This window comes from Acipenser ruthenus, unplaced genomic scaffold (assembly GCF_902713425.1).
Source record: "Acipenser ruthenus unplaced genomic scaffold, fAciRut3.2 maternal haplotype, whole genome shotgun sequence".
NCBI lineage: Eukaryota > Metazoa > Chordata > Actinopteri > Acipenseriformes > Acipenseridae > Acipenser > Acipenser ruthenus.
In genome coordinates, this window is record NW_026708117.1 from 72,443 (window position 1) to 99,421 (window position 26,979).

The 26,979-nt window shown below is 44.0% G+C and overlaps 1 protein-coding gene across 1 annotated transcript; it reads left to right on the forward strand.

The window, feature by feature from the left end:
* Nucleotides 1-1,778: 1,778 nt before the first annotated feature.
* On the forward strand, nt 1,779-23,017 carry LOC117433003 (cytohesin-4-like). Its single transcript, XM_059019855.1, has 13 exons — nt 1,779-1,912; nt 6,626-6,708; nt 7,205-7,269; nt 10,448-10,514; nt 13,657-13,775; nt 13,910-13,990; nt 15,493-15,605; nt 17,508-17,656; nt 18,537-18,648; nt 20,252-20,328; nt 20,997-21,068; nt 21,452-21,606; nt 22,373-23,017. Exons 1-13 carry the CDS (start codon nt 1,894-1,896, stop codon nt 22,452-22,454), a joined length of 1,194 nt encoding a protein of 397 aa, XP_058875838.1. The 5' UTR covers nt 1,779-1,893; the 3' UTR covers nt 22,455-23,017.
* Nucleotides 23,018-26,979: the final 3,962 nt, after the last annotated feature.

Consider the following 26,979-nt stretch of genomic DNA (forward strand, 5'->3'; position numbering starts at 1 on the left):
GAGACCACAGCATAAAGAACTACAGCTCCCAGCATGCCTCACCATTGCCGCTGGTGCAGAGGCATGCTGGGAGCCGTAGTCCTAGCCCGCAAGGTTCATTCTACAGGGAGAAGCGAAACGTTTGGCCGTAGTTTTTCGTCAGAAATCGAAGGCAACCGTTTGGCACGTCACGGATGGGTGAGAAGAGCTTCTTTGCAAGCTGCATGCAGGCGCGCACGATACAGTCTCTCTGCTGGCTTGCTGTGTGTCTGTGTGGTCTTTCGCTGGCCTGTCAGGTTGCACTATAACTAAACCCGTGTGGGTTTCTGACAGGAAATTCAAGCGGTCGCATCGTTCAACAGGAAATAACCACGCAGTTTAGTGTCTTAAACCACTTAGCTACAGTAAATTATATTATTAATATCATAATACCTAGTACCTGACAGTTTAGCACTGCCTCCCTTTAGAGGAGCGCTGACCATCTTTAAAATCCATTCTCTCACCTCTTATTAGCTTTATTAACAGTATCGCTGGACCCTCCCTTTAAAGGAGCGCTGACCATCTTTAAAATCCATTCTCTCACCTCTTATTAGCTTTATTAACAGTATCGCTGGCCCCTCCCTTTAAAGGAGCGCTGACCATCTTTAAAATCCATTCTCTCACCTCTTATTAGCTTTATTAACAGTATCGCTGGTCCCTCCCTTTAAAGGAGCGCTGACCATCTTTAAAATCCATTCTCTCACCTCTTATTAGCTTTATTAACAGTATCGCTGGTCCCTCCCTTTAAAGGAGCGCTGACCATCTTTAAAATCCATTCTCTCACCTCTTATTAGCTTTATTAACAGTATCGCTGGTCCCTCCCTTTAAAGGAGCGCTGACCATCTTTAAAATCCATTCTCTCACCTCTTATTAGCTTTATTAACAGTATCGCTGGTTCCTCCCTTTAAAGGAGCGCTGACCATCTTTAAAATCCATTCTCTCACCTCTTATTAGCTTTATTAACAGTATAGCTGGTTCCTCCCTTTAAAGGAGCGATGACGTCGACATTAAAACCTATTCATTCAGCAACAGCTGCGTTTTCGCTAGTTCCGTTTTTCACTGTGACTGTGTTATAAATGAACTATCGAGAAAAACAGACAAACAAGGAGACAGACAGAAAGACAGAGAGACACACACACAGAGACAGACACACACGCAAACAGACAGAGACACAGACACACGGACAGACAGCATCGCTGCGCCTCGATTTCAATGCTCACACAGACGTCAAAAGTTAAGAACATAAGAAAGTTTCTAAACGAGAGGAGGCCATTCAGCCCATCTTGCTCGTTTGGTTGTTAGTAGCTTATTGATCCCAGAATCTCATCAAGCAGCTTCTTGAAGGATCCCAGGGTGTCAGCTTCAACAACATTACTGGGGAGTTGGTTCCAGACCCTCACGATTCTCTGTGTGAAAAAAGCGCCTCCTATTTTCTGTTCTGAATGCCCCTTTATCTAAATTTGTGACCCCTGGTCCTTGTTTCTTTTTTTCAGGTCCCCTGGGTCGACATTGTCTATACCTTTGAGATATTTTGAATGCTTGAATCAGATCCCCGCGTCGTCCCTTTTGAAATATAACGAAACGGCTTTTGCTCAGCAGAAACAGCAGCTGTTTCGTTACATTTGCTTCCTGTTCAGAAAATAAACACAGTGTGTCTAATTTTTGACAGCATTTTTATTTAGAGGAAGTGCCGTCTTCCCCTTTTTTTTTGGTCGTTGCCTCGGTAACCGAAATTTTGACAGAGCTAATGAGATACGACAGCGAAGGGGAGGAGGTACGGAGATGAAAATAGACTCTATAAACTGTAGCAAAAGTTGCTGAAGGATTTTAAAACAACACAGAGAGATTAACATCGCATTTAAAAAAGATTTAAGGATGAACTGTTCACATCCGGGTAAGTTTAACTGTCTTTTAATTCCATAAATAAACAAACATTGTCGTTTTATTAATGATTATCAGTCGTTTACATAAGCTGGAAAATACGAAGCGACCCCCTAAAAAGGTGATAATTTAACGTCAGGTCTAGAGAGAGAGATTAAGATTATAATTTATCAGAGTTTTAGTTTTGAAAAAGGCAAACGGGAACATTTATATCAATAACAGATTCTGTACAGCTGCTGTAGCGTTGTTATAAAATCTTAAACCTGACATTAATTTATGAATTAATACATTGTTTACTTACGCAGTGTTTATACCTGTAATATATATATATATATATATATATATATATATATATATATATATATATATATATATATATATATGACGTCATTTTTGGACATAGTTCAGCATGCAAGTTTAGTAGCAATATATTAATATATGCAAATGTACCATAGACTGTTGGATTATCATTTTTGAAATGCTAATTTAGTTTTTATTAAGCACACACGCATTTATCATTTCTTTAACACACTTTTGTCCAGGGAAAGTTTCATTGGAAACAAACAGCGTAGTTATTTCCAGCGTTTTGATTCCCAGGTAACTACATTTCTATTTAAAATCTATGAACGCGTTTGGTGATGTAACGATCTGCTGTTTGTCTGTTCAAACCTCCAGGGCGTCGTTGTGTATCGTTTGATTTCCTTTAGTCTCCTCCGAGGGGCGTAAAGTCGTTTGATTTCTCTAAAATAATATCACACGAGCCCTTGAAAGCGTCCTGGGATGCTTCTAACGATTCAAAATCAATTTAACACCAGCAGAAACACACATATATTGGAGCAACTCGTCCTCTTAACATTTCAAACCTGCCAGACCCCAGAGGTCTCTTCCTCAGTTGGAAGTAGGACAGAGAGAGATCGGTGTTTGTTTTGTCCCCCGATATATTTCTGATTTTCGATCCAAACTGAGCTGTCAGTTACTGAACCAGACCCTTAATTGAAGGGATTCATTCATTAGACTTTTTTGTGATCGTTCTCAGCTCTGAAAACAGTCGCGGGTTTCAAGTTGCTTCTCATATGTTAGGGCTGTCTTGAAACCGGCAGCCGTGTAAGAGATTAAAACAATTTTAAAAAGTCTAATGAAGGTAATTCTGTTCAATTCAGGGTTTGGTTCACGCTGGCTAGGTTCCTAAATTCAAGGCTGAGGAATAAGGACTCTCTATATCGTTCCTAAACTCAGCGTTGGGAGCGAGTGACGCGCCGCGCTGACTCAACGACTCACCGACTCTCAGAGATGGCGACACACACAACAATTATGAATCTGATTTAAATGTAGATACAGATACCAAAATCCGCCGTCAAAACGGCAATTGTTAATATATATACACACACACACACACACACACACACACACACACACACACACACACTGACACACACACACACACACTGAGACACACACACACACACACACACACACACACACACAGACACACACACACACACACACACACACACACACACACACACACACACACACTGACACACACACACACACACACACACTGACACACACACACACACACACACACACACACACTGACACACACACACACACACACACTGACACACACACACACACACACACAGACACACACACACACACACTGACACACACACACACACACACACAGACACACACACACACACACACACACACACACAGACACACACACAGACACACACACACACACACACACACACAGACACACACACACACACACACACACAGACACACACACACACACACACAAACACACACACACACACACACACTCTGACACACACACACACACACTGACACACACACACACACACACACACACACACACACACACTGACACACACACTGACACACACACACACTGACACACACACACACACACACACTGACACACACACACACACACACACTGACACACACACACACACACTGACACACACACACACACTGAAACTCACACACACACACACACACACACACACTGACACACACACACACACACACACACACTGACACACACACACACACACACACACACACTGACACACACACACACATATAATTATTTATTTTATTTATGTATTATTGTATAACAAATAAAACACAGCAAATAATGACAGCATGACTACAACCTATATATATTAAAATAATGACAGCATGACTACAACCTATATATATTAAAATAATGTAATTGTATGTAAAAAATAATGCTGTTTGATAAAAAGCCCAGAAGCTGTGAAACGTAGCTAATTATTATGAAGATAAAACCCCCGTGAGTTTTCAGTGTTTTCAATAGTTTCTCGCGTACGTCAAAAAACAAAAGTGTTGTGTCTCAGTCGTGCTGGGAACATGGGAGTATTATTTCACAATGTGAACGGCTATTCGATTTCTCTGTGATTTTTAATGAGCTACCAATCGTACAACACAGGGGTGGGAATCAGACTCCTAGTGCATAGCACTTTCATCCAGTCCAGGATTTGCTGAAGACGCTGAGAAAGACTTCTAGTGGAAACGTTTGCCATTGAATTTACACTGAAGACGCTGAGAGAGACTTCTAGCGGAAACGTTTGCCGTTGAATTTACACTGAAGACGCTGAGAGAGACTTCTAGTGGAAACGTTTGCCGTTGAATTTACACTGAAGACGCTGAGAAAGACTTCTAGTGGAAACGTTTGCCATTGAATTTACACTGAAGACGCTGAGAGAGACTTCTAGTGGAAACGTTTGCCGTTGAATTTACACTGAAGACGCTGAGAGAGACTTCTAGAGGAAACGTTTGCCATTGAATTTACACTGAAGACGCTGAGAAAGACTTCTAGAAGAAACGTTTGCCATTGAATTTACACTGAAGACGCTGAGAGAGACTTCTAGTGGAAACGTTTGCCGTTGAATTTAAGCTGAAGACGCTGAGAAAGACTTCCACTTCTAGCTGGGTAACATAGTTTTAAACAGAAAAGATCAAATATATATATATATATATAATAGAGGGGCTTCAGTGAGTTACAGGATAATAATTCCATCCAGGGTTTCTGTGACGTCATAAACTACGAGAGCGAAGGCGGAGCTTCTAAACTGTCACAGAACCCCGAGATGGAATTGTTTTCCTGCGACTCACTGAAGAGGCCCGTCTTTTATTTTTTCTAATCCACGGATACCCCTGCGATGCTGATATTAAAGAAGACGAGGTTCCGCGGGACAGTTGGGTGGTTTTTTGTTATTTTTTAAACGTGGTGTTTCAGCGCTGTACAGACGTTCTGTGTCGTTATCCGTTAGAGCTTCAGCTTGATTTGGACGATCTCCTTTACCTCGTTTTAATTTCCCGTTCCTCTCCGGTTTCTCTGAGATATACGAATGCACCAGCTTGACATCATTTTAACGTATTCTCATCGTGTTGCTCATTAATGAACATTTCTGCTCTGTGGGTGTCGTCCAGTGATTGAAAACGAGACGTTTTGTGTTTTAAATTGAAAGCAACGGTCTTGAAGAGTCGAAGGGGTCAAAGTTCAAGCATATTTTCCTCTAGAGGAATTATCACTTAGTCACTCCTGTGGGATTATTCCTTCTTTCAAATGGCTCAGGGTGCAAATATAGCCTTCATCCATGTATATATAGGGCAGCAGCGTGGAGTAGCGGTCAGGGCTCTGGACTCTTGACCGGAGGGTCGTGGGTTCAATCCCAGGTGGGGGACACTGCTGCTGTACCCTTGAGCAAGGTACTTTACCTAGATTGCTCCAGTAAAAACCCAACTGTATAAATGGGGAATTGTATGTAAAAATAATGTGATATCTTGTAACAATTGTAAGTCGCCCTGGATAAGGGCGTCTGCTAAGAAATAAATAATAATAATAATAGTAATAATATTATATAAGACAAGAAGAGAGTTTTTGCATCTGTCGCCATTCAATACAGGGTTAAGAGAAACTGACTAATCCTGATCGAAGATAGTCATGGCTGTTGCTAAGACACAGAGGAACTTTTGCAGGTCTGTCTCTGAGCAGATGAAGCGACCCCCTTGTGTGGTTTTTTATTTCAGAGCAAGCTAAAGATAACGTGCTCTGAGATAAGCGGAAGGCTGAAGAGAGTCAGCGAGCCTGCGAAACCACAGGCTGTCATTTCAATCTGTCATGGGGGGGTTGGGGGAGAGAGCCTGCCTCTGTAGAGAGCTTTATGATGGTGGTCCGCTGTGAAAGACGTTATATAAAAATAGATATTATTATTAATATATTACTGTGATGTTCTGCAATGTGATATTTCGCAAACAACTCTAAGTCGCCCTGGATAAGGGCGTCTGCTCAGAAATATTATTATTATTATTATTATTATTATTATTATTATTATTATTATTATTATTATTATTATTATTATTATTATTATTATTATTATTAGTGGTTTGGATGGGCAGCAGTGTGGAGTAGCGGTCAGGGGCTCTGGACTCTTGACTGGAGGGTCGTGGGTTCAATCCCAGGTGGGGGACACTGCTGCTGTACCCTTGAGCAAGGTACTTTACCTAGATTGCTCCAGTAAAAACCCAACTGTATAAATGGGGAATTGTATGTAAAAATAATGTGATATCTTGTAACAATTGTAAATCGCCCTGGATAAGGGCGTCTGCTAAGAAATAAATTATTATTATTATTATTATTGTAACGACCTCTTCTCTTTGCTAGTGACGTCAGATCTCACGCCAGACGAGAAGTCAGAGCTTGACACCATTAGCATGCATAAGAAAACTCTCATGAAAGACATACAGGTACGCAGACTGATCAGGACCTGAGGGGAATCGGGAGGAAAACTACAGCTCCCAGCATGCCTCTGCATTCGCAGCAACAGCTGGGGATGATGGGAGCTGTAGTTTTTTAGACAGGCAGGCGACAAATTGGATTAAAAGAATCTAAATAGCTCCCAGCATGCCTCTGCATTCGCAGTGACAGCCGGGGATGATGGGAGCTGTAGTTCTTTATACAGGCAGGCAACAAACTGGATTACAAGAATCAAAATAGCTCCCAGCATGCCTCTGCATTCGCTGTAACAGCCGGGGATGATGGGAGCTGTAGTTCTTTAGATAGCTCCTGGACTCAACAGGCTGGCCTTTGTCCTGCAGGGGGCGATAGTTCACGTCCGCTGGAAAGGGATTGGTTTGGGGGATTGGAGGGCACACTCTGACCTTCAGTTCTGCTGTTGTGGGGAACGGTGAGGGGAGCGAGGTCGGAGGGGGTTAAAATATCTCTCCTAACTTTGTTTTGCAGGAACTGAAGATGAAAATAGACAACGTGATCTTGGAAATTGAAGATTTTGAGCAATCGCAAGAAAAGTGAGTCAGTGTTTCTGCGTTTGGAAAGTTATCTCATCCTACCCCAAGCTGACAGGAAATAGAAAAACAGAAGCATGACATCATCCCCTCAATCTTCCCTGCTTTGCATTTCCATTCAAGATATAGATCTGAAATGTACAGGTTTGAACTGGCCAAAAAATGTTGCATCACCCTCTATGTAGAATCAACTTGCTGGGCTCGGACTATTGCTCCCAGCATGCCTCTGCACCCGCGGCAATGGTGAGGCATGCTGGGAGCTGTAGTTCTTTATGCTGTGGTCTCGTATCACAAGCGATACAGACCTCTATTACGACACATCTTGTACAGCTGTGGGCAAAAGTTTAGCAGCATCACCCTCTATATAGAATGAACTGATTCATCTTCATAGAGTCCAATGAAAGCTGCTGAATAATGTTCCCTTGTTAACATATTGAATTCCACCCCCTCTATATAGAATGAACTCCCTCAGCTTCATAGAGTCCAATGAAAGCTGCTGAATAATGTTCCCTTGTTAACATATTGAATTCCACCCCCTCTATATAGAATGAACTCCCTCAGCTTCATAGAGTCCAATGAAAGCTGCTGAATAATGTTCCCTTGTTAACATATTGAATTCCACCCCCTCTATATAGAATGAACTCCCTCAGCTTCATAGAGTCCAATGAAAGCTGCTGAATAATGTTCCCTTGTTAACATATTGAATTCCACCCCCTCTATATAGAATGAACTCCCTCAGCTTCATAGAGTCCAATGAAAGCTGCTGAATAATGTTCCCTTGTTAACATATTGAATTCCACCCCCTCTATATAGAATGAACTCCCTCAGCTTCATAGAGTCCAATGAAAGCTGCTGAATAATGTTCCCTTGTTAACATATTGAATTCCACCCCCTCTATATAGAATGAACTCCCTCAGCTTCATAGAGTCCAATGAAAGCTGCTGAATAATGTTCCCTTGTTAACATATTGAATTCCACCCCCTCTATATAGAATGAACTCCCTCAGCTTCATAGAGTCCAATGAAAGCTGCTGAATAATGTTCCCTTGTTAACATATTGAATTCCACCCCCTCTATATAGAATGAACTGATTCAGCTTCATAATAATTGCAAAAGTCTATACCGGAAGCCATAATCGCAGTCCAGTCGTATTTCATGTCAGATTTCGAAATGTCACATTTTTTTTTCAATGTCAGTTTTTCGTTCAGTATCTGGAAAACTACAAAGCGCTGGGTGTGGAATTCAATTCCTCACACAGAAAATAGGAAGTTGAGGCTTTCATTACACCCTGTGTTAATGACAAGAAAGCACTGCCATACCACTGATTCACCTGCCCAAACGCTGGTCTGCTTGACTCAGTTTAGTTTCAATCACGCTGATGAAGGCACTAGAGCCCCAAACTAGAGCTGGTCTGCTGGACTCAGTTTAGTTTCAATCACGCTGATGAAGGCACTAGAGCCCCAAACTAGAGCTGGTCTGCTGGACTCAGTTTAGTTTCAATCACGCTGATGAAGGCACTAGAGCCCCAAACTAGAGCTGGTCTGCTGGACTCAGTTTAGTTTCAATCACGCTGATGAAGGCACTAGAGCCCTAAACTAGAGCTGGTCTGCTGGACTCAGTTTAGTTTCAATCACGCTGATGAAGGCACTAGAGCCCCAAACTAGAGCTGGTCTGCTGGACTCAGTTTAGTTTCAATCACGCTGATGAAGGCACTAGAGCCCCGAACTAGAGCTGGTCTGCTGGACTCAGTTTAGTTTCAATCACGCTGATGAAGGCACTAGAGCCCCAAACTAGAGCTGGTCTGCTGGACTCAGTTTAGTTTCAATCACGCTGATGAAGGCACTAGAGCCCCAAATTACAGCTGGTCTGCTGTTACAACGTAACTCCACTCAGTGGCGCTGTCTGTGAGCTAAGAACCCCCCTGCTCAGTTAGAATGAAAGCAAAATACTTAAAGGGGAAGTCTATTTAGCCAATTCTTTTAAAGGGAGTTTTTTTTACAGGTCCCCTTTTCTGTCCATGAATTTCTCATCAGGTTCACTATTAGGCTGTCACGATGGCTCCAGAATTACAGGAATTAAAAATTGCAGAACCTAATCCTTAGCGGTCTCAAAAAGTACAGTAATCAAAGAAACATGTGCAAAAATCACTCTGTGGTCAGCGCTCCTTTAAAGGGAGGGACCAGCGATACTGTTAATAAAGCTAATAAGAGGTGAGAGAATGGATTTTAAAGATGGTCAGCGCTCCTTTAAAGGGAGGGACAGCGATACTGTTAATAAAGCTAATAAGAGGTGAGAGAATGGATTTTAAAGATGGTCAGCGCTCCTTTAAAGGGAGGGGCCAGCGATACTGTTAATAAAGCTAATAAGAGGTGAGAGAATGGATTTTAAAGATGGTCAGCGCTCCTTTAAAGGGAGGGACCAGCGATACTGTTAATAAAGCTAATAAGAGGTGAGAGAATGGATTTTAAAGATGGTCAGCGCTCCTTTAAAGGGAGGGACAGCGATACTGTTAATAAAGCTAATAAGAGGTGAGAGAATGGATTTTAAAGATGGTCAGCGCTCCTCTAAAGGGAGGGGCCAGCGATACTGTTAATAAAGCTAATAAGAGGTGAGAGAATGGATTTTAAAGATGGTCAGCGCTCCTCTAAAGGGAGGGGCCAGCGATACTGTTAATAAAGCTAATAAGAGGTGAGAGAATGGATTTTAAAGATGGTCAGCGCTCCTTTAAAGGGAGGGACCAGCGATACTGTTAATAAAGCTAATAAGAGGTGAGAGAATGGATTTTAAAGATGGTCAGCGCTCGTTTAAAGAGAGGGACCAGCGATACTGTTAATAAAGCTAATAAGAGGTGAGAGAATGGATTTTAAAGATGGTCAGTGCTCCTCTAAAGGGAGGGACCAGCGATACTGTTAATAAAGCTAATAAGAGGTGAGAGAATGGATTTTAAAGATGGTCAGCGCTCCTCTAAAGGGAGGGACCAGCGATACTGTTAATAAAGCTAATAAGAGGTGAGAGAATGGATTTTAAAGATGGTCAGCGCTCCTCTAAAGGGAGGGACCAGCGATACTGTTAATAAAGCTAATAAGAGGTGAGAGAATGGATTTTAAAGATGGTCAGCGCTCCTTTAAAGGGAGGGGCCAGCGATACTGTTACAAATGTTTTTTTTTTTTTGTCATTTGCAGCAAAAATGTTGAAAAAGGGAAACAGTTATCTGTTGGGAAGAAAAAATTTAACATGGACCCAAAAAAGGTAATTAATACACTTTTACACTTTGAAGATCATTGCCCCTCAGTGTAATACAGAACCATTGCAGTGCTGCTGTCTGTCTGTCTGCCATTGAAGATCATTGAGGGTATAGTTAGCACACTGTGGTCCCATTCTACCAGCCTCACCCCATTGTAGCTGCCCTATACTTGTGCTACCATTGCCCCTCAGTGTAATACAGAGCCATTGCAGTGCCGCTGTCTGTCTGTCTGCCATTGAAGATCATTGAGGGTATAGTTAGCACACTGTGGTCCCATTCTACCAGCCTCACCCCATTGCAGCTGCCCTATACTTGTGCTAGCATCGTCTTGCCACTATAAAATGTATTTGCTTACGATTGTAAGTCGCCCTGGATAAGGGCGTCTGCTAAGAAATAAATAATAATAATAATAATATATTTTAGTGCAGAGCTTGTAACATTTTCAAGCTGACAATGACATCATCCCGATTGAGCTCACTTCTCAAATCCTGCTAGAGGCACAAAGGCTAAATGTGTGCCAACCACATCCTGTGATGTCACAGGAAACCGGAAGCTGTGGGCGATTTCTGAGAAACACAGTCAAGACAGCAGGTCTCTTATAACAAATATACAAACAATGGTGATCTAATCTGTGATACAAAAAAACTATCTGAGAGAGGAGACTAAAAGCACAGAGAGGTCTGGTAAAGCACAGGGAAGCATTGTAAAGCACAGAGAGGTCTGGTAAAGCATAGGGAAGCATTGTAAAGCACAGAGAGGTCTGGTAAAGCATAGGGAAGCATTGTAAAGCACAGAGAGGTGTGGTAAAGCATAGGGAAGCATTGTAAAGCACAGAGAGGTCTGGTAAAGCATAGGGATGCATTGTGAAGCACAGAGAGGTGTGGTAAAGCATAGGGAAGCATTGTAAAGCACAGAGAGGTCTGGTAAAGCACAGGGAAGCATTGTAAAGCACAGAGAGGTCTGGTAAAGCATAGGGAAGCATTGTAAAGCACAGAGAGGTGTGCAAAATGCGCTGAAAAGGGCAACAGAGGCTATGGTCTATGGTATGCGATGTGTATGCGAACCACAAAGTCTTCTGTATCTCACTGTCCAAACCACACTGCTAGCCCTGCTGAGCTTCTCAAAGGGCTCAGAAGGTTACGCCCTTTACAATGTCTGAGAAACCCTTACACAGTTTGGATAGCCCAAAGGTCTAGCGCCGTATATTATAAAGACATTTCAGAGGGCTGGATCGCATCAATATCAGGGTCTAGCGCTGTATATTATAAAGACATTTCAGAGGGCTGGATCGCATCAATATCAGGGTCTAGCGCTATATATTATAAAGACATTTCAGAGGGCCGGATCGCATCAATATCAGGGTCTAGCGCTGTATATTATAAAGACATTTCAGAGGGCTGGATCGCATCGATATCAGGGTCTAGCGCTGTATATTATAAAGACATTTCAGAGGGCTGGATCGCATCAATATCAGGGTCTAGCGCTGTATATTATAAAGACATTTCAGAGGGCTGGATCGCATCAATATCAGGGTCTAGCGCTGTATATTATAAAGACATTTCAGAGGGCTGGATCGCATCAATATCAGGGTCTAGCGCTGTATATTATAAAGACATTTCAGAGGGCTGGATCGCATCAATATCAGGGTCCAGCGCTGTATATTATAAAGACATTTCAGAGGGCTGGATCGCATCAATATCAGGGTCTAGCGCTGTATATTATAGACATTTCAGAGGGCTGGATCGCATCAATATCAGGGTCTAGCGCTGTATATTATAAAGACATTTCAGAGGACTGGATCGCATCAATATCAGGGTCTAGCGCTGTATATTATAAAGACATTTCAGAGGGCTGGATCGCATCAATATCAGGGTCTAGCGCTGTATATTATAGACATTTCAGAGGGCTGGATCGCATCAATATCAGGGTCTAGCGCTGTATATTATAAAGACATTTCAGAGGGCTGGATCGCATCAATATCAGGGTCTAGCGCTGTATATTATAAAGGCATTTCAGAGGGCTGGAACGCATCAATATCAGGGTCTAGCGCTGTATATTATAAAGACATTTCAGAGGGCTGGATCGCATCAATATCAGGGTCTAGCGCTGTATATTATAAAGACATTTCAGAGGGCTGGATCGCATCAATATCAGGGTCTAGCGCTGTGTATTATAAAGACATTTCAGAGGGCTGGATCGCATCAATATCAGGGTCTAGCGCTGTATATTATAAAGACATTTCAGAGGGCTGGATCGCATCAATATCAGGGTCTAGCGCTGTATATTATAAAGACATTTCAGAGGGCTGGATCGCATCAATATCGGGGTCTAGCGCTGTATATTATAAAGACATTTCAGAGGGCTGGATCGCATCAATATCAGGGTCTAGCGCTGTATATTATAAAGACATTTCAGAGGGCTGGATCGCATCGATATCAGGGTCTAGTGCTGTATATTATTAAGACATTTCAGAGGGCTGGATCGCATCAATATCAGGGTCTAGTGCTGTACATTATAAAGACATTTCAGAGGGCTGGATCGCATCAATATCAGGGTCTAGCTCTGTATATTATAAAGACATTTCAGAGGGCTGGATCGCATCAATATCAGGGTCTAGCGCTGTATATTATAAAGACATTTCAGAGGGCTGGATCGCATCAATATCAGGGTCTAGCGCTGTATATTATAAAGACATTTCAGAGGGCTGGATCGCATCGATATCAGGGTCTAGCGCTGTATATTATAAAGACATTTCAGAGGGCTGGATTGCATCGATATCAGGGTCTAGCGCTGTATATTATAAAGACATTTCAGAGGGCTGGATCGCATCAATATCAGGGTCTAGCGCTGTATATTATAAAGACATTTCAGAGGGGTGGATCGCATCAATATCAGGGTCTAGCGCTGTATATTATAAAGACATTTCAGAGGGCTGGATTGCATCGATATCAGGGTCTAGCGCTGTATATTATAAAGACATTTCAGAGGGCTGGATCGCATCAATATCAGGGTCTAGCGCTGTATATTATAAAGACATTTCAGAGGGGTGGATCGCATCAATATCAGGGTCTAGCGCTGTATATTATAAAGGCATCAGGAATAATATCTCAATAATTGATTATTAATGATAGATTATTGCTTCCTCAGGGAATGAAGTATTTGATCAGTAATAATCTTTTGGTTTGGGAACCCAAGCCTGTGGCTGAATTTCTTTACAAGGAAGAAGGACTCAATAAGACAGCTATTGGTGACTTCCTAGGAGAACGGTAATCCGAATTCAAATATATATCGTTTTTTTGTTTGTCCAATAATGTTGTTTTGGTTTTTGAATTCTCTGAAATTAAAAAAAAAATAAAAAATTAATTATTATTTTTCTTTTTGTTATAAATATTCTTTTTAGGGATGACATGTACATCCAGATTTTGAAGGCTTTTGTGGAACTTCATGAATTTTCGGATCTCAATCTTGTCCAGGCTTTGAGGTAAGAAAAAATCAAAAATAGATTGAAATAGATTTCATTATAAATATAGCTACAGCACTGTCAATAGCACAGCATGGGACTGATTCACCTGCCATAGCACTGTCAATAGCACAGCATGGGACTGATTCACCTGCTATAGCACTGTCAATAGCACAGCATGGGACTGATTCACCTGCTATAGCACTGTCAATAGCACAGCATGGGACTGATTCACCTGCTATAGCACTGTCAATAGCACAGCGTGGGACTGATTCACCTGCTATAGCACTGTCAATAGCACAGCATGGGACTGATTCACCTGCGATAGCACTGTCAATAGCACAGCATGGGACTGATTCACCTGCTATAGCACTGTCAATAGCACAGCATGGGACTGATTCACCTGCTATAGCACTGTCAATAGCACAGCATGGGACTGATTCACCTGCTATAGCACTGTCAATAGCACAGCATGGGACTGATTCACCTGCCATAGCACTGTCAATAGCACAGCATGGGACTGATTCACCTGCTATAGCACTGTCAATAGCACAGCATGGGGCTGATTCACCTGCTATAGCACTGTCAATAGCACAGCATGGGACTGATTCACCTGCCATAGCACTGTCAATAGCACAGCATGGGACTGATTCACCTGCTATAGCACTGTCAATAGCACAGCATGGGACTGATTCACCTGCCATAGCACTGTCAATAGCACAGCATGGGGCTGATTCACCTGCTATAGCACTGTCAATAGCACAGCATGGGACTGATTCACCTGCCATAGCACTGTCAATAGCACAGCATGGGACTGATTCACCTGCTATAGCACTGTCAATAGCACAGCATGGGACTGATTCACCTGCGATAGCACTGTCAATAGCACAGCATGGGACTGATTCACCTGCTATAGCACTGTCAATAGCACAGCATGGGACTGATTCACCTGCCATAGCACTGTCAATAGCACAGCATGGGACTGATTCACCTGCTATAGCACTGTCAATAGCACAGCATGGGACTGATTCACCTGCCATAGCACTGTCAATAGCACAGCATGGGACTGATTCACCTGCTATAGCACTGTCAATAGCACAGCATGGGGCTGATTCACCTGCCATAGCACTGTCAATAGCACAGCATGGGACTGATTCACCTGCTATAGCACTGTCAATAGCACAGCATGGGACTGATTCACCTGCTATAGCACTGTCAATAGCACAGCATGGGACTGATTCACCTGCTATAGCACTGTCAATAGCACAGCATGGGACTGATTCACCTGCTATAGCCCTGTCAATAGCACAGCATGGGACTGATTCACCTGCTATAGCACTGTCAATAGCACAGCATGGGACTGATTCACCTGCCATAGCACTGTCAATAGCACAGCATGGGACTGATTCACCTGCTATAGCACTGTCAATAGCACAGCATGAGACTGATTCACCTGCTATAGCACTGTCAATAGCACAGCATGGGACTGATTCCCTGCTATTTTGCTTCTTATTGAATCGCAGGCAGTTTCTGTGGAGTTTCCGGCTGCCAGGAGAGGCACAGAAGATTGATCGGATGATGGAAAATTTCGCTAGCCGATACTGTGACTGCAATCCCAACGTCTTTCAATCCACAGGTGAGATATTAATAATAATAATAATAATAATAATAATAATAATAATAATAATAATAATATCCAACTAACCGCAAAATGATTACTGATATCAAAATAAACACACCATTATAATAATAATAATAATAATAATACTATATAGCTGTGGCCAAAAGCTTTGCATCACCCTGTAGAATGAACTTGCTGGCTAGGACTACGGCTCCCAGCATGCCTCTGCACCCGCGGCAATGGTGAGGCATGCTGGGAGCTGTAGTTCTTTATGCTGTGGTCTCGTATCACAAGCGATACAGACCTCTATTACGATGCATCACGTACAGCTGTGGACAAAAGTTTAGCAGCATCACCCTCTATATAGAATGAGCTGATTCAGCTTCATAGAGTCCAATGAAAGCTGCTGAATAATGTTCCCTTGTTAACATATTGAATTCCACCCCCTCTATATAGAATGAACTCCCTCAGCTTCATAGAGTCCAATGAAAGCTGCTGAATAATGTTCCCTTGTTAACATATTGAATTCCACCCCCTCTATATAGAATGAACTCCTTCAGCTTCATAGAGTCCAGTGATTCAGCTTCATAATAATTGCAAAAGTCTATACCGGAAGCCATAATCGCAGTCCAGTAGTATTTCATGTCAGATTTCGAAATGTCACATTTTTTCTATTACGATGCATCATGTACAGCTGTGGGCAAAAGTCTAGGACAGGACCACGACTCCCAGCATGCCTCCTCATCTGCGGCAGTGTTGAGGGATGCTGGGGGCTGTAGTTCTTTTATTAACTACAATGAGCTGTGATGTGGTCTTGATACACGGTGAATCGGTACAGCCCTACAAGAACTACAGCTCCCAGCATGCCTCTGCACCCGCAGCAATGGTGAGGCATGCTGGGAGCTGTAGTTCTTTATGCTGTGGTCTCGTATCGCAAGCGATACAGACCTCTATTACGATACATCATGTAAAGAATGCATCGTGATCCTTCGACACGCCAGGAGTCCTGTTCTACATCATGTAAAGAAGACATCCATCGCTACAAAGTGAATCGGTCCAGCCCTGGCTGTGACTACAGTTCCCAGCATGCCCCCTCACCCGCAGCCGCGGTGAGGGATGCTGGGAGCTGTAGTCCTCTAACCCTGCCCGACCCTGTGCTTTCAGACACACAGTGAATCGATACAGCCTTGGCTGTGACTACAGTTCCCAGCATGCCCCGTCACCCGCGGCCACGGTGAGGGATGCTGGGAGCTGTAGTCCTCTAACCCTGCGTGACCCTGTGCTTTCAGACACACAGTGAATCGGTCCAGCCCTGGTTGTGACTACAGTTCCCAGCATGCCCCGTCACCCGCAACCACAGTGAGGGATGCTGGGAGCTGTAGTCCTCTAACCCTGCCCGACCCTGTGCTTTCAGAAACACAGTGAATCGATACAGCCTTGGCTGTGACTACAGTTCCCAGCATGCCCCCCTCACCTGCAACCACAGTGAGGGATGCTGGGAGCTGTAGTCCTCTAACCCTGCCCGACCCTGTGCTTTCAGACACACAGTGAAATCGGTCCAGCCCTGGTTGTGACTACAGTTCCCAGCATGCCCCGTCACCCGCAACCACAGTGAGGGATGCTGGGAGCTGTAGTCCTCTAACCCTGCGTGACCCTGTGCTTTCAGACACACAGTGAATCGGTCCAGCCTTGGCTGTGACTACAGTTCCCAGCATGCCCCCCTCACCTGCAACCACAGTGAGGGATGCTGGGAGCTGTAGTCCTCTAACCCTGCCCGACCCTGTGCTTTCAGACACACAGTGAATCGATACAGCCTTGGCTGTAACTACAGTTCCCAGCATGCCCCCTCACCCGCGGCCGCAGTGAGGGATGCTGGGAGCTGTAGTCCTCTAACCCTGCCCGACCCTGTGCTTTCAGACACCTGCTATATCTTATCCTTCGCCATCATCATGCTGAACACCAGTCTGCACAACCCCAACGTGAAGGACAAACCTGGCCTGGACAGATTCATCTCCATGAACAGAGGCATCAACAACGGGGGGGACCTGCCCCACGACCTCCTCCACGTGAGAAACACCCTCCCTCTGTAACCCTTCCACAGGGGGGCGCCAGGGAGAAGCCAGCTGGTGCCCCCCCACCACCACTGGAAGCACAGCAAAGTGTAATCAAGCACAGAGCGGTCTGGTAAAGCCGATTAAAAAACTAAACTAGCCCTTCTGAGTAAAAGCACACTTTTACAAGGGTTAGTTTACCATGGCATGCTTTACCAGACCTCTCTGTGCTTTACAATGCTTCCCTATGCTTTACCAGACCTCTCTGTGCTTTACAATGCTTCCCTATGCTTTACCACACCTCTCTGTGCTTTACAATGCTTCCCTATGCTTTACCAGACCTCTCTGTGCTTTACAATGCTCCCCTATGCTTTACCAGACCTCTCTGTGCTTTACAATGCTTCCCTATGCTTTACCACACCTCTCTGTGCTTTACAATGCTTCCCTGTGCTTTACCAGACCTCTCTGTGCTTTACAATGCTTCCCTATGCTTTACCAGACCTCTCTGTGCTTTACAATGCTTCCCTATGCTTTACCAGACCTCTCTGTGATTTACAATGCTTCCCTATGCTTTACCAGACCTCTCTGTGCTTTACAATGCTTCCCTATGCTTTACCAGACCTCTCTGTGCTTTACAATGCTTCCCTATGCTTTACCAGACCTCTCTGTGCTTTACAATGCTTCCCTATGCTTTACCAGACCTCTCTGTGCTTTACAATGCTTCCCTATGCTTTACCAGACCTCTCTGTGCTTTACAATGCTTCCCTATGCTTTACCAGACCTCTCTGTGCTTTTATTTTGGGGCACATTTCTAAGAGTTAGTTTATTTTTAGTCTGAAGTTCAGGATAATATCGCTGATAATTTTTTTATTTTTTTTTCTCTCCCCTTTCCCAGAAACTGTTCGAAAGCATCCGGAACGAACCGTTTAAAATCCCGGAGGATGATGGGAATGACGTCACGCACACGTTTTTTAACCCCGAACGGGAGGGCTGGCTAATGAAACTGGGTGAGAGGCTAGCAGATCACTGAACACACTGTCAATGAGCGAGTCAATATAAAACTGCATTAAAACACAGTGACAGCTAAAGCATAGGGAAGCATTGTAAAGCACAGAGAGGTCTGGTAAAGCATAGGGAAGCATTGTAAAGCACAGAGAGGTCTGGTAAAGCATAGGGAAGCATTGTAAAGCACAGAGAGGTGTGGTAAAGCATAGGGAAGCATTGTAAAGCACAGAGAGGTCTGGTAAAGCATAGGGAAGCATTGTAAAGCACAGATAGGTCTGGTAAAGCATAGGGAAGCATTGTAAAGCACAGAGAGGTGTGGTACAGCATAGGGAAGCATTGTAAAGCACAGAGAGGTCTGGTAAAGCATAGGGAAGCATTGTAAAGCACAGAGAGGTCTGGTAAAGCATAGGGAAGCATTGTAAAGCACAGAGAGGTGTGGTACAGCATAGGGAAGCATTGTAAAGCACAGAGAGGTCTGGTAAAGCATAGGGAAGCATTGTAAAGCACAGAGAGGTCTGGTAAAGCATAGGGAAGCATTGTAAAGCACAGAGAGGTCTGGTAAAGCATAGGGAAGCATTGTAAAGAACATAGAGGTCTGGTAAAGCATAGGGAAGCATTGTAAAGCACAGAGAGGTCTGGTAAAGCATAGGGAAGCATTGTAAAGCACAGAGAGGTCTGGTAAAGCATAGGGAAGCATTGTAAAGCACAGAGAGGTCTGGTAAAGCATAGGGAAGCATTGTAAAGCACAGAGAGGTCTCTTAAAGCATAAGGAAGCATTGTAAAGCACAGAGAGGTCTGGTAAAGCATAGGAAAGCATTGTAAAGCACAGAGAGGTCTGGTAAAGCATAGGGAAGCATTGTAAAGCACAGAGAGGTCTGGTAAAGCATAGGGAAGCATTGTAAAGCACAGAGAGGTCTGGTAAAGCATAGGGAAGCATTGTAAAGCACAGAGAGGTCAGGTAAAGCATAGGGAAGCATTGTAAAGCACAGAGAGGTCTGGTAAAGCATAGGGAAGCATTGTAAAGCACAGAGAGGTCTGGTAAAGCATAGGGAAGCATTGTAAAGCACAGAGAGGTCAGGTAAAGCATAGGGAAGCATTGTAAAGCACAGAGAGGTGTGGTAAAGCATAGGGAAGCATTGTAAAGCACAGAGAGGTCTGGTAAAGCATAGGGAAGCATTGTAAAGCACAGAGATGTCTGGTAAAGCATAGGGAAGCATTGTAAAGCACAGAGAGGTCTGGTAAAGCATAGGGAAGCATTGTAAAGCACAGAGAGGTCTGGTAAAGCATAGGGAAGCATTGTAAAGCACAGAGAGGTGTGGTAAAGCATAGGGAAGCATTGTAAAGCACAGAGAGGTCTGGTAAAGCATAGGGATGCATTGTAAAGCACAGAGAGGTCTGGTAAAGCATAGGGAAGCATTGTAAAGCACAGAGAGGTCTGGTAAAGCATAGGGAAGCATTGTAAAGCACAGAGAGGTCTGGTAAAGCATAGGGAAGCATTGTAAAGCGCACAGAGGTCTGGTAAAGCATAAGGAAGCATTGTAAAGCACAGAGAGGTCTGGTAAAGCATAGGGAAGCCTTCTTAACTATTTGTTGTTTGGTTTTTAGGTGGAAGAGTAAAGACCTGGAAAAGAAGATGGTTCATTTTAACTGATAGCTGCCTCTATTACTTTGAATACACAACAGTAAGTTACACCCCTATTACCTTTCGACAAATGGTTTGACCCTTTAGCTTTCAAGTAATTTCTATGGGGCATACCATGTCTTGTATTGACTTCGGGGATGTTCCTGTTATTGCTTCCCTCCCAGTCCCTCCTCAGCTCCGCTAGAGCCACGCTGCTTCCCTCCTAGTCCCTCCTCAGCTCCGCTAGAGCCACACTGCTTCCCTCCCAGTCCCTCCTCAGCTCCGCTAGAGCCACGCTGCTTCCCTCTCAGTCCCTCCTCAGCTCCGCTAGAGCCACACTGCTTCCCTCCCAGTCCCTCCTCAGCTCCGCTAGAGCCACACTGCTTCCCTCCCAGTCCCTCCTCAGCTCCGCTAGAGCCACACTGCTTCCCTCACAGCCCCTCCTCAGCTCCGCTAGAGCCACGCTGCTTCCCTCTCAGTCCCTCCTCAGCTCCGCTAGAGCCACACTGCTTCCCTCCCAGTCCCTCCTCAGCTCCGCTAGAGCCACGCTGCTTCCCTCCCAGTCCCTCCTCAGCTCCACTAGAGCCACACTGCTTCCCTCACAGTCCCTCCTCAGCTCCACTAGAGCCACACTGCTTCCCTCCCAGTCCCTCCTCAGCTCCGCTAGAGCAACACTGCTTCCCACCCAGTCCCTCCCAGTATATTTGACTCTTTTTCTGTGTGTTTCAGGATAAAGAACCCAGAGGGATTATTCCTCTTGAGAATCTCTGTGTTAAAGAGGTAGAGGACCCTCGGAAATCAGTAAGTTTGAAAATGCAGAACTTTATTTAAACGTCTTATTTGCAGAGCTGTATAGAGATCTATAGGAAAGAGAGCTCCCCTCTCAACACTGCAGAGCTGTATAGAGGTCTATAGGAAAGGGAGCTCCCCTCTCAACACTGCAGAGCTGTATAGAGATCTATAGGAAAGAGAGCTCCCCTCTCAACACTGCAGAGCTGTATAGAGGTCTATAGGAAAGAGAGCTCCCCTCTCAGCACTGCAGAGCTGTATAGAGGTCTATAGGAAAGAGAGCTCCCCTCTCAACACTGCAGAGCTGTACAGAGGTGTGTAGTTTAAGAGACCAGTCCGCTCTGGCTCCTGGCTGCTCCTGTGTGTTCTCTGACGCTCGCTTGACTGTCTCTCAGCACTGCCTGGAGTTGTTCAACCCGAACAGCAGGGGGCAGAAGATCAAGGCGTGCAAGACTGAGACGGACGGAAGGGTGGTTGAGGGGAAGCATCAGTCCTACAAGATCTCAGCGTCGAGCGCGGAGGAGAGGGAGCAGTGGATCAAGTCTATCAGGTGAGTCCCTTCCCCCCTCTGTGCTTCACAATGCTTTAACACACCTCCCTGTGCTTTACAATGCTTCCCTATGCTTTACCAGACCCCTCTGTGCTTTACAATGCTTCCCTATGCTTTACCACACCTCCCTGTGCTTTACAATGCTTCCCTATGCGTTACCAGACCCCTCTGTGCTTCACAATGCTTCCCTATGCTTTACCAGACCTCTCTGTGCTTTACAATGCTTCCCTGTGCTTTACCAGACCTCTCTGTGCTTTACAATGCTTCCCTATGCTTTACCAGACCTCTCTGTGCTTTACAATGCTTCCCTATGCTTTACCACACCTCTCTGTGCTTTACAATGCTTCCCTATGCTTTACCAGACCTCTCTGTGCTTCACAATGCTTCCCTATGCTTTACCAGACCTCTCTGTGCTTTACAATGCTTCCCTATGCTTTACCAGACCTCTCTGTGCTTTACAATGCTTCCCTATGCTTTACCAGACCTCTCTGTGCTTCACAATGCTTCCCTATGCTTTACCAGACCTCTCTGTGCTTTACAATGCTTCCCTATGCTTTACCAGACCTCTCTGTGCTTTACAATGCTTCCCTATGCTTTACCAGACCTCTCTGTGCTTTACAATGCTTCCCTATGCTTTACCAGACCTCTCTGTGCTTTACAATGCTTCCCTGTGCTTTACCAGACCTCTCTGTGCTTTACAATGCTTCCCTATGCTTTACCAGACCTCTCTGTGCTTCACAATGCTTCCCTATCTTTTTTTTCTCAGAGCTAGCATTACAAAACACCCCTTCTATGATCTGGTGTCAGTTCGGAAGAGGAAAGTGATTAGCAACGGGACATCGGAGTGACTCTGCCTGCCAGCCTCCTTCAGCAGGATCCACAGCTGATGGGCATCGCTGTCTGCCATGCGGATCTGTGCAATACATTTAGGGGTTCTGAGACCCCCCGCTATACAAAGAAAATGGAAATCTGTGCATCTGTGCCAGAGACTGTGGCTGCATTTGTTCACTTTACCCCTTTCCCTGCTTTTAAAAAAAAAATCAAACACAGTAAATATATATATATATCAAATGTCCCGCCTTTGTGACTGGTATCGATCCTTGATTCGTTCTAAACACTTTCGACCCGCCCCCCCAGACGACTGAGTGACAGCGAGTCCCGGCATCTCTATTGGATGTAAAACGAGGGTTAAAACGAGGCAACAGTTAAGAGGTTTGTTCGCGGGTTCAGACACGGAGGATTTAAAACAGAATTGAAAATTGAGGCGAAATATACATTTCATACAGTATATGATATTGATGCGATCCAGCCCTCTGAAATGTCTTTATAATATACAGCGCTAGACCCTGATATTGATGCGATCCAGCCCTCTGAAATGTCTTTATAATATACAGCGCTAGACCCTGATATTGATGTGATACAGCCCTCTGAAATGTCTTTATAATATACAGCGCTAGACCCTGATATCGATGCGATCCAGCCCTCTGAAATGTCTTTATAATATACAGCACTAGACCCTGATATTGATGCGATCCAGCCCTCTGAAATGTCTTTATAATATACAGCGCTAGACCCTGATATTGATGCGATCCAGCCCTCTGAAATGTCTTTATAATATACAGCGCTAGACCCTGATATTGATGCGATCCAGCCCTCTGAAATGTCTTTATAATATACAGCGCTAGACCCTGATATTGATGCGATCCAGCCCTGTGAAATGTCTTTATAATATACAGCGCTAGACCCTGATATTGATGCGATCCAGCCCTCTGAAATGTCTTTATAATATACAGCGCTAGACCCTGATATTGATGCGATCCAGCCCTCTGAAATGTCTTTATAATATACAGCGCTAGACCCTGATATTGATGCGATCCAGCCCTCTGAAATGTCTTTATAATATACAGCGCTAGACCCTGATATTGATGCGATCCAGCCCTCTGAAATGTCTTTATAATATACAGCGCTAGACTCTGTTATTGATGCGATCCAGCCCTCTGAAATGTCTTTATAATATACAGCGCTAGACCCTGATATCGATGCGATCCAGCCCTCTGAAATGTCTTTATAATATACAGCGCTAGACCCTGATATCGATGCGATCCAGCCCTCTGAAATGTCTTTATAATATACAGCGCTAGACCCTGATATTGATGCGATCCAGCCCTCTGAAATGTCTTTATAATATACAGCGCTAGACCCTGATATCGATGCGATCCAGCCCTCTGAAATGTCTTTATAATATACAGCGCTAGACCCTGATATCGATGCGATCCAGCCCTCTGAAATGTCTTTATAATATACAGCGCTAGACCCTGATATTGATGCGATCCAGCCCTCTGAAATCTCTTTATAATATACAGCGCTAGACTCTGATATTGATGCGATCCAGCCCTCTGAAATGTCTTTATAATATACAGCGCTAGACCCTGATATTGATGCGATCCAGCCCTCTGAAATGTCTTTATAATATACAGCGCTAGACCCTGATATTGATGCGATCCAGCCCTCTGAAATGTCTTTATAATATACAGCGCTAGACCCTGATATCGATGCAATCCAGCCCTCTGAAATGTCTTTATAATATACAGCGCTAGACCCTGATACTGATGCGATCCAGCCCTCTGAAATCCCATGTTGTATATTTCAATGTAAATACATTTCACCCAATTGAAAGTATATATAAAAATAATATTAAAAAATATTGTACAGCTTTCAGAAAACTTTGAAAAAATGTGTATGTTTTTATATATTTTTTAAAATTAATTTAATGGATATTTTGTATTATTATTATTTTCACATTGTTGAGAAAATATCACATTTCCGGTCTGTAATTATGTACGTTTATACCATGAAAAAAATAAATTGAAATTCAAAACTATTTTGATTTTGTCTGTTCTGAAATGTAGATAGTTTTTCAGACCCTGATATTTCTGTATATAGCCGGCGCCATCTAGTGGACGGCTAGTGTATTGCAAGCACAATTTTTAAAAGTGGCAGATCGATAACAATATCAATACTTTCTTGACGGTCGGTATGGAGCTGTGACGTCACAACGCGTCAACTTCCTGTGTCGCAGCAGCCTGAGAACCCACAGCAGACTCCAGCCGCTCCTTTGAGAGTTCAGCGTGGTTCACGATGTACGCCAGGGCACAGTGTCATCACAGCTCTGTGCTACGAGAAACTGTGTTGCCTGAACAGCAATCATTTGACACTGGATGCCAATCAGACACGTCCCAGTTAAACCACATCAACAGCACTGGGAAGAACCGTCTCCCAGATTCGTGTCCCTTTTTAAGCAGAAATCCTGATTTCCAGGGTTTGGAATAAACAGCTCTGTGAACGACTGCAGACAAGAAGGGAAGAACAATATTGAAAAACTATAGAAACGACATCTGGCTTCTCAAATAACGACCGCAGTTGTAATGCAGTCATACATTAACTGGGGGAGGGGTCACAGCTGCATCTGGAAACAGCAAGCACCCCTCTTTCATTTCCCCTTTCCGAAAAACCAATCTCGCATCTCCGTTCCTCTTTCAGAGAAAGCGAAGGCCGACAGCAAACCGTTTTCGATTTCAGATTGCAATGAAGGACAGACGGGGCATGTCGTATGCAGACAGGCTCAAAGAATTGAATCTGTTCAGTCTTGAACAAAGAAGACTACGCGGCGATCTGATTCAAGCATTCAAAATCCTAAAAGGTATAGACCCAGGGGACCTGAAAAAAGAAACAAGGACCAGGGGTCACAAATTTAGATAAAGGGGCATTCAGAACAGAAAATAGGAGGCGCTTTTTTACACAGAGAATCGTGAGGGTCTGGATCCAACTCCCCAGTAATGTTGTTGAAGCTGACACCCTGGGATCCTTCAAGAAGCTGCTTGATGAGATTCTGGGATCAATAAGCTACTAACAACCAAACGAGCAAGATGGGCCGAATGGAGCCTCCTCTCGTTTGTAAACTTTCTTATGTTCTTATGGGTGAAAAATATTATTTTTAAGGGGTAAATATAAGAGCTAATATTAAGCGAGAGCAGAGAACGAGTCAGGGGGGAGTCTCCCCTGGTAAAGGCACAGCCGTGTCATTTGCCTCTGTAAAGGACTACATCTCCCATCATCCCTCACTGTTGCTACAAGTGTGGAGGCATGCTGGGAGATGTAGTCTAATAACCAGGACTGGATGGCTGACGGACTGGTAGAATCCTTTTAATATGTCTGGGTAGTCACAGAACAGCACAGAAAAAATAATGTGGTATAGAGTTTGGCCACACGGGGGCAGCAAAAGCTAATGAATTACACAGTGAAAAAAAACTAAATTACAAAACGTATGAATTTTCCAATTCAAGTATAAGTTTGACATCATATTATTAGAATTCAGAGTACAATGATGTAAGAGGTGAGAGAATGGATTTTAAAGATGGTCAGCGTTCCTCTAAAGGGAGGGGCCAGCGATACTGTTAATAAAGCTAATAAGAGGTGACAGAATGGATTGTAAAGATGGTCAGCGCTCCTTTAAAGGGAGGGGCCAGCGATACTGTTAATAAAGCTAATAAGAGGTGAGAGAATGGATTTTAAAGATGGTCAGCGCTCCTTTAAAGAGAGGGACCAGCGATACTGTTAATAAAGCTAATAAGAGGTGAGAGAATGGATTTTAAAGATGGTCAGCGCTCCTCTAAAGGGAGGGACCAGCGATACTGTTAATAAAGCTAATAAGAGGTGAGAGAATGGATTTTAAAGATGGTCAGCGCTCCTTTAAAGGGAGGGGCCAGCAATACTGTTAATAAAGCTTATAAGAGGTGAGAGAATGGATTTTAAAGATGGTCAGCACGCCTTTAAAGTCTTGTTACATGATCCTGCTTAGTTCTATGTTTACTGCAGTGTGGAAGGCAGTGGGGTTTGAGGAGCTCAGTGGTTAGATAAAGAAAGCGCTGGGCTGCAGTGTGGAAGGCAGTGGGGTTTGAGGAGCTTAGTGGTTAGATAAAGAAAGCACTGGGCTGCAGTGTGGAAGGCAATGGGGTTTGAGGAGCTCAGTGGTTAGATAAAGAAAGCGCTGGGCTGCAGTGCGGAAGGCAGTGGGGTTTGAGGAGCTCAGTGGTTAGATAAAGAAAGCGCTGGGCTGCAGTGTGGAAGGCAGTGGGGTTTGAGGAGCTCAGTGGTTAGATAAAGAAAGCGCTGGGCTGCAGTGTGGAAGGCAGTGGGGTTTGAGGAGCTCAGTGGTTAGATAAAGAAAGCGCTGGGCTGCAGTGTGGAAGGCGGTGGGGTTTGAGGAGCTCAGTGGTTCGATAAAGAAAGCGCTGGGCTGCAGTGTGGAAGGCGGTGGGGTTTGAGGAGCTCAGTGGTTAGATAAAGAAAGCGCTGGGCTGCAGTGTGGAAGGC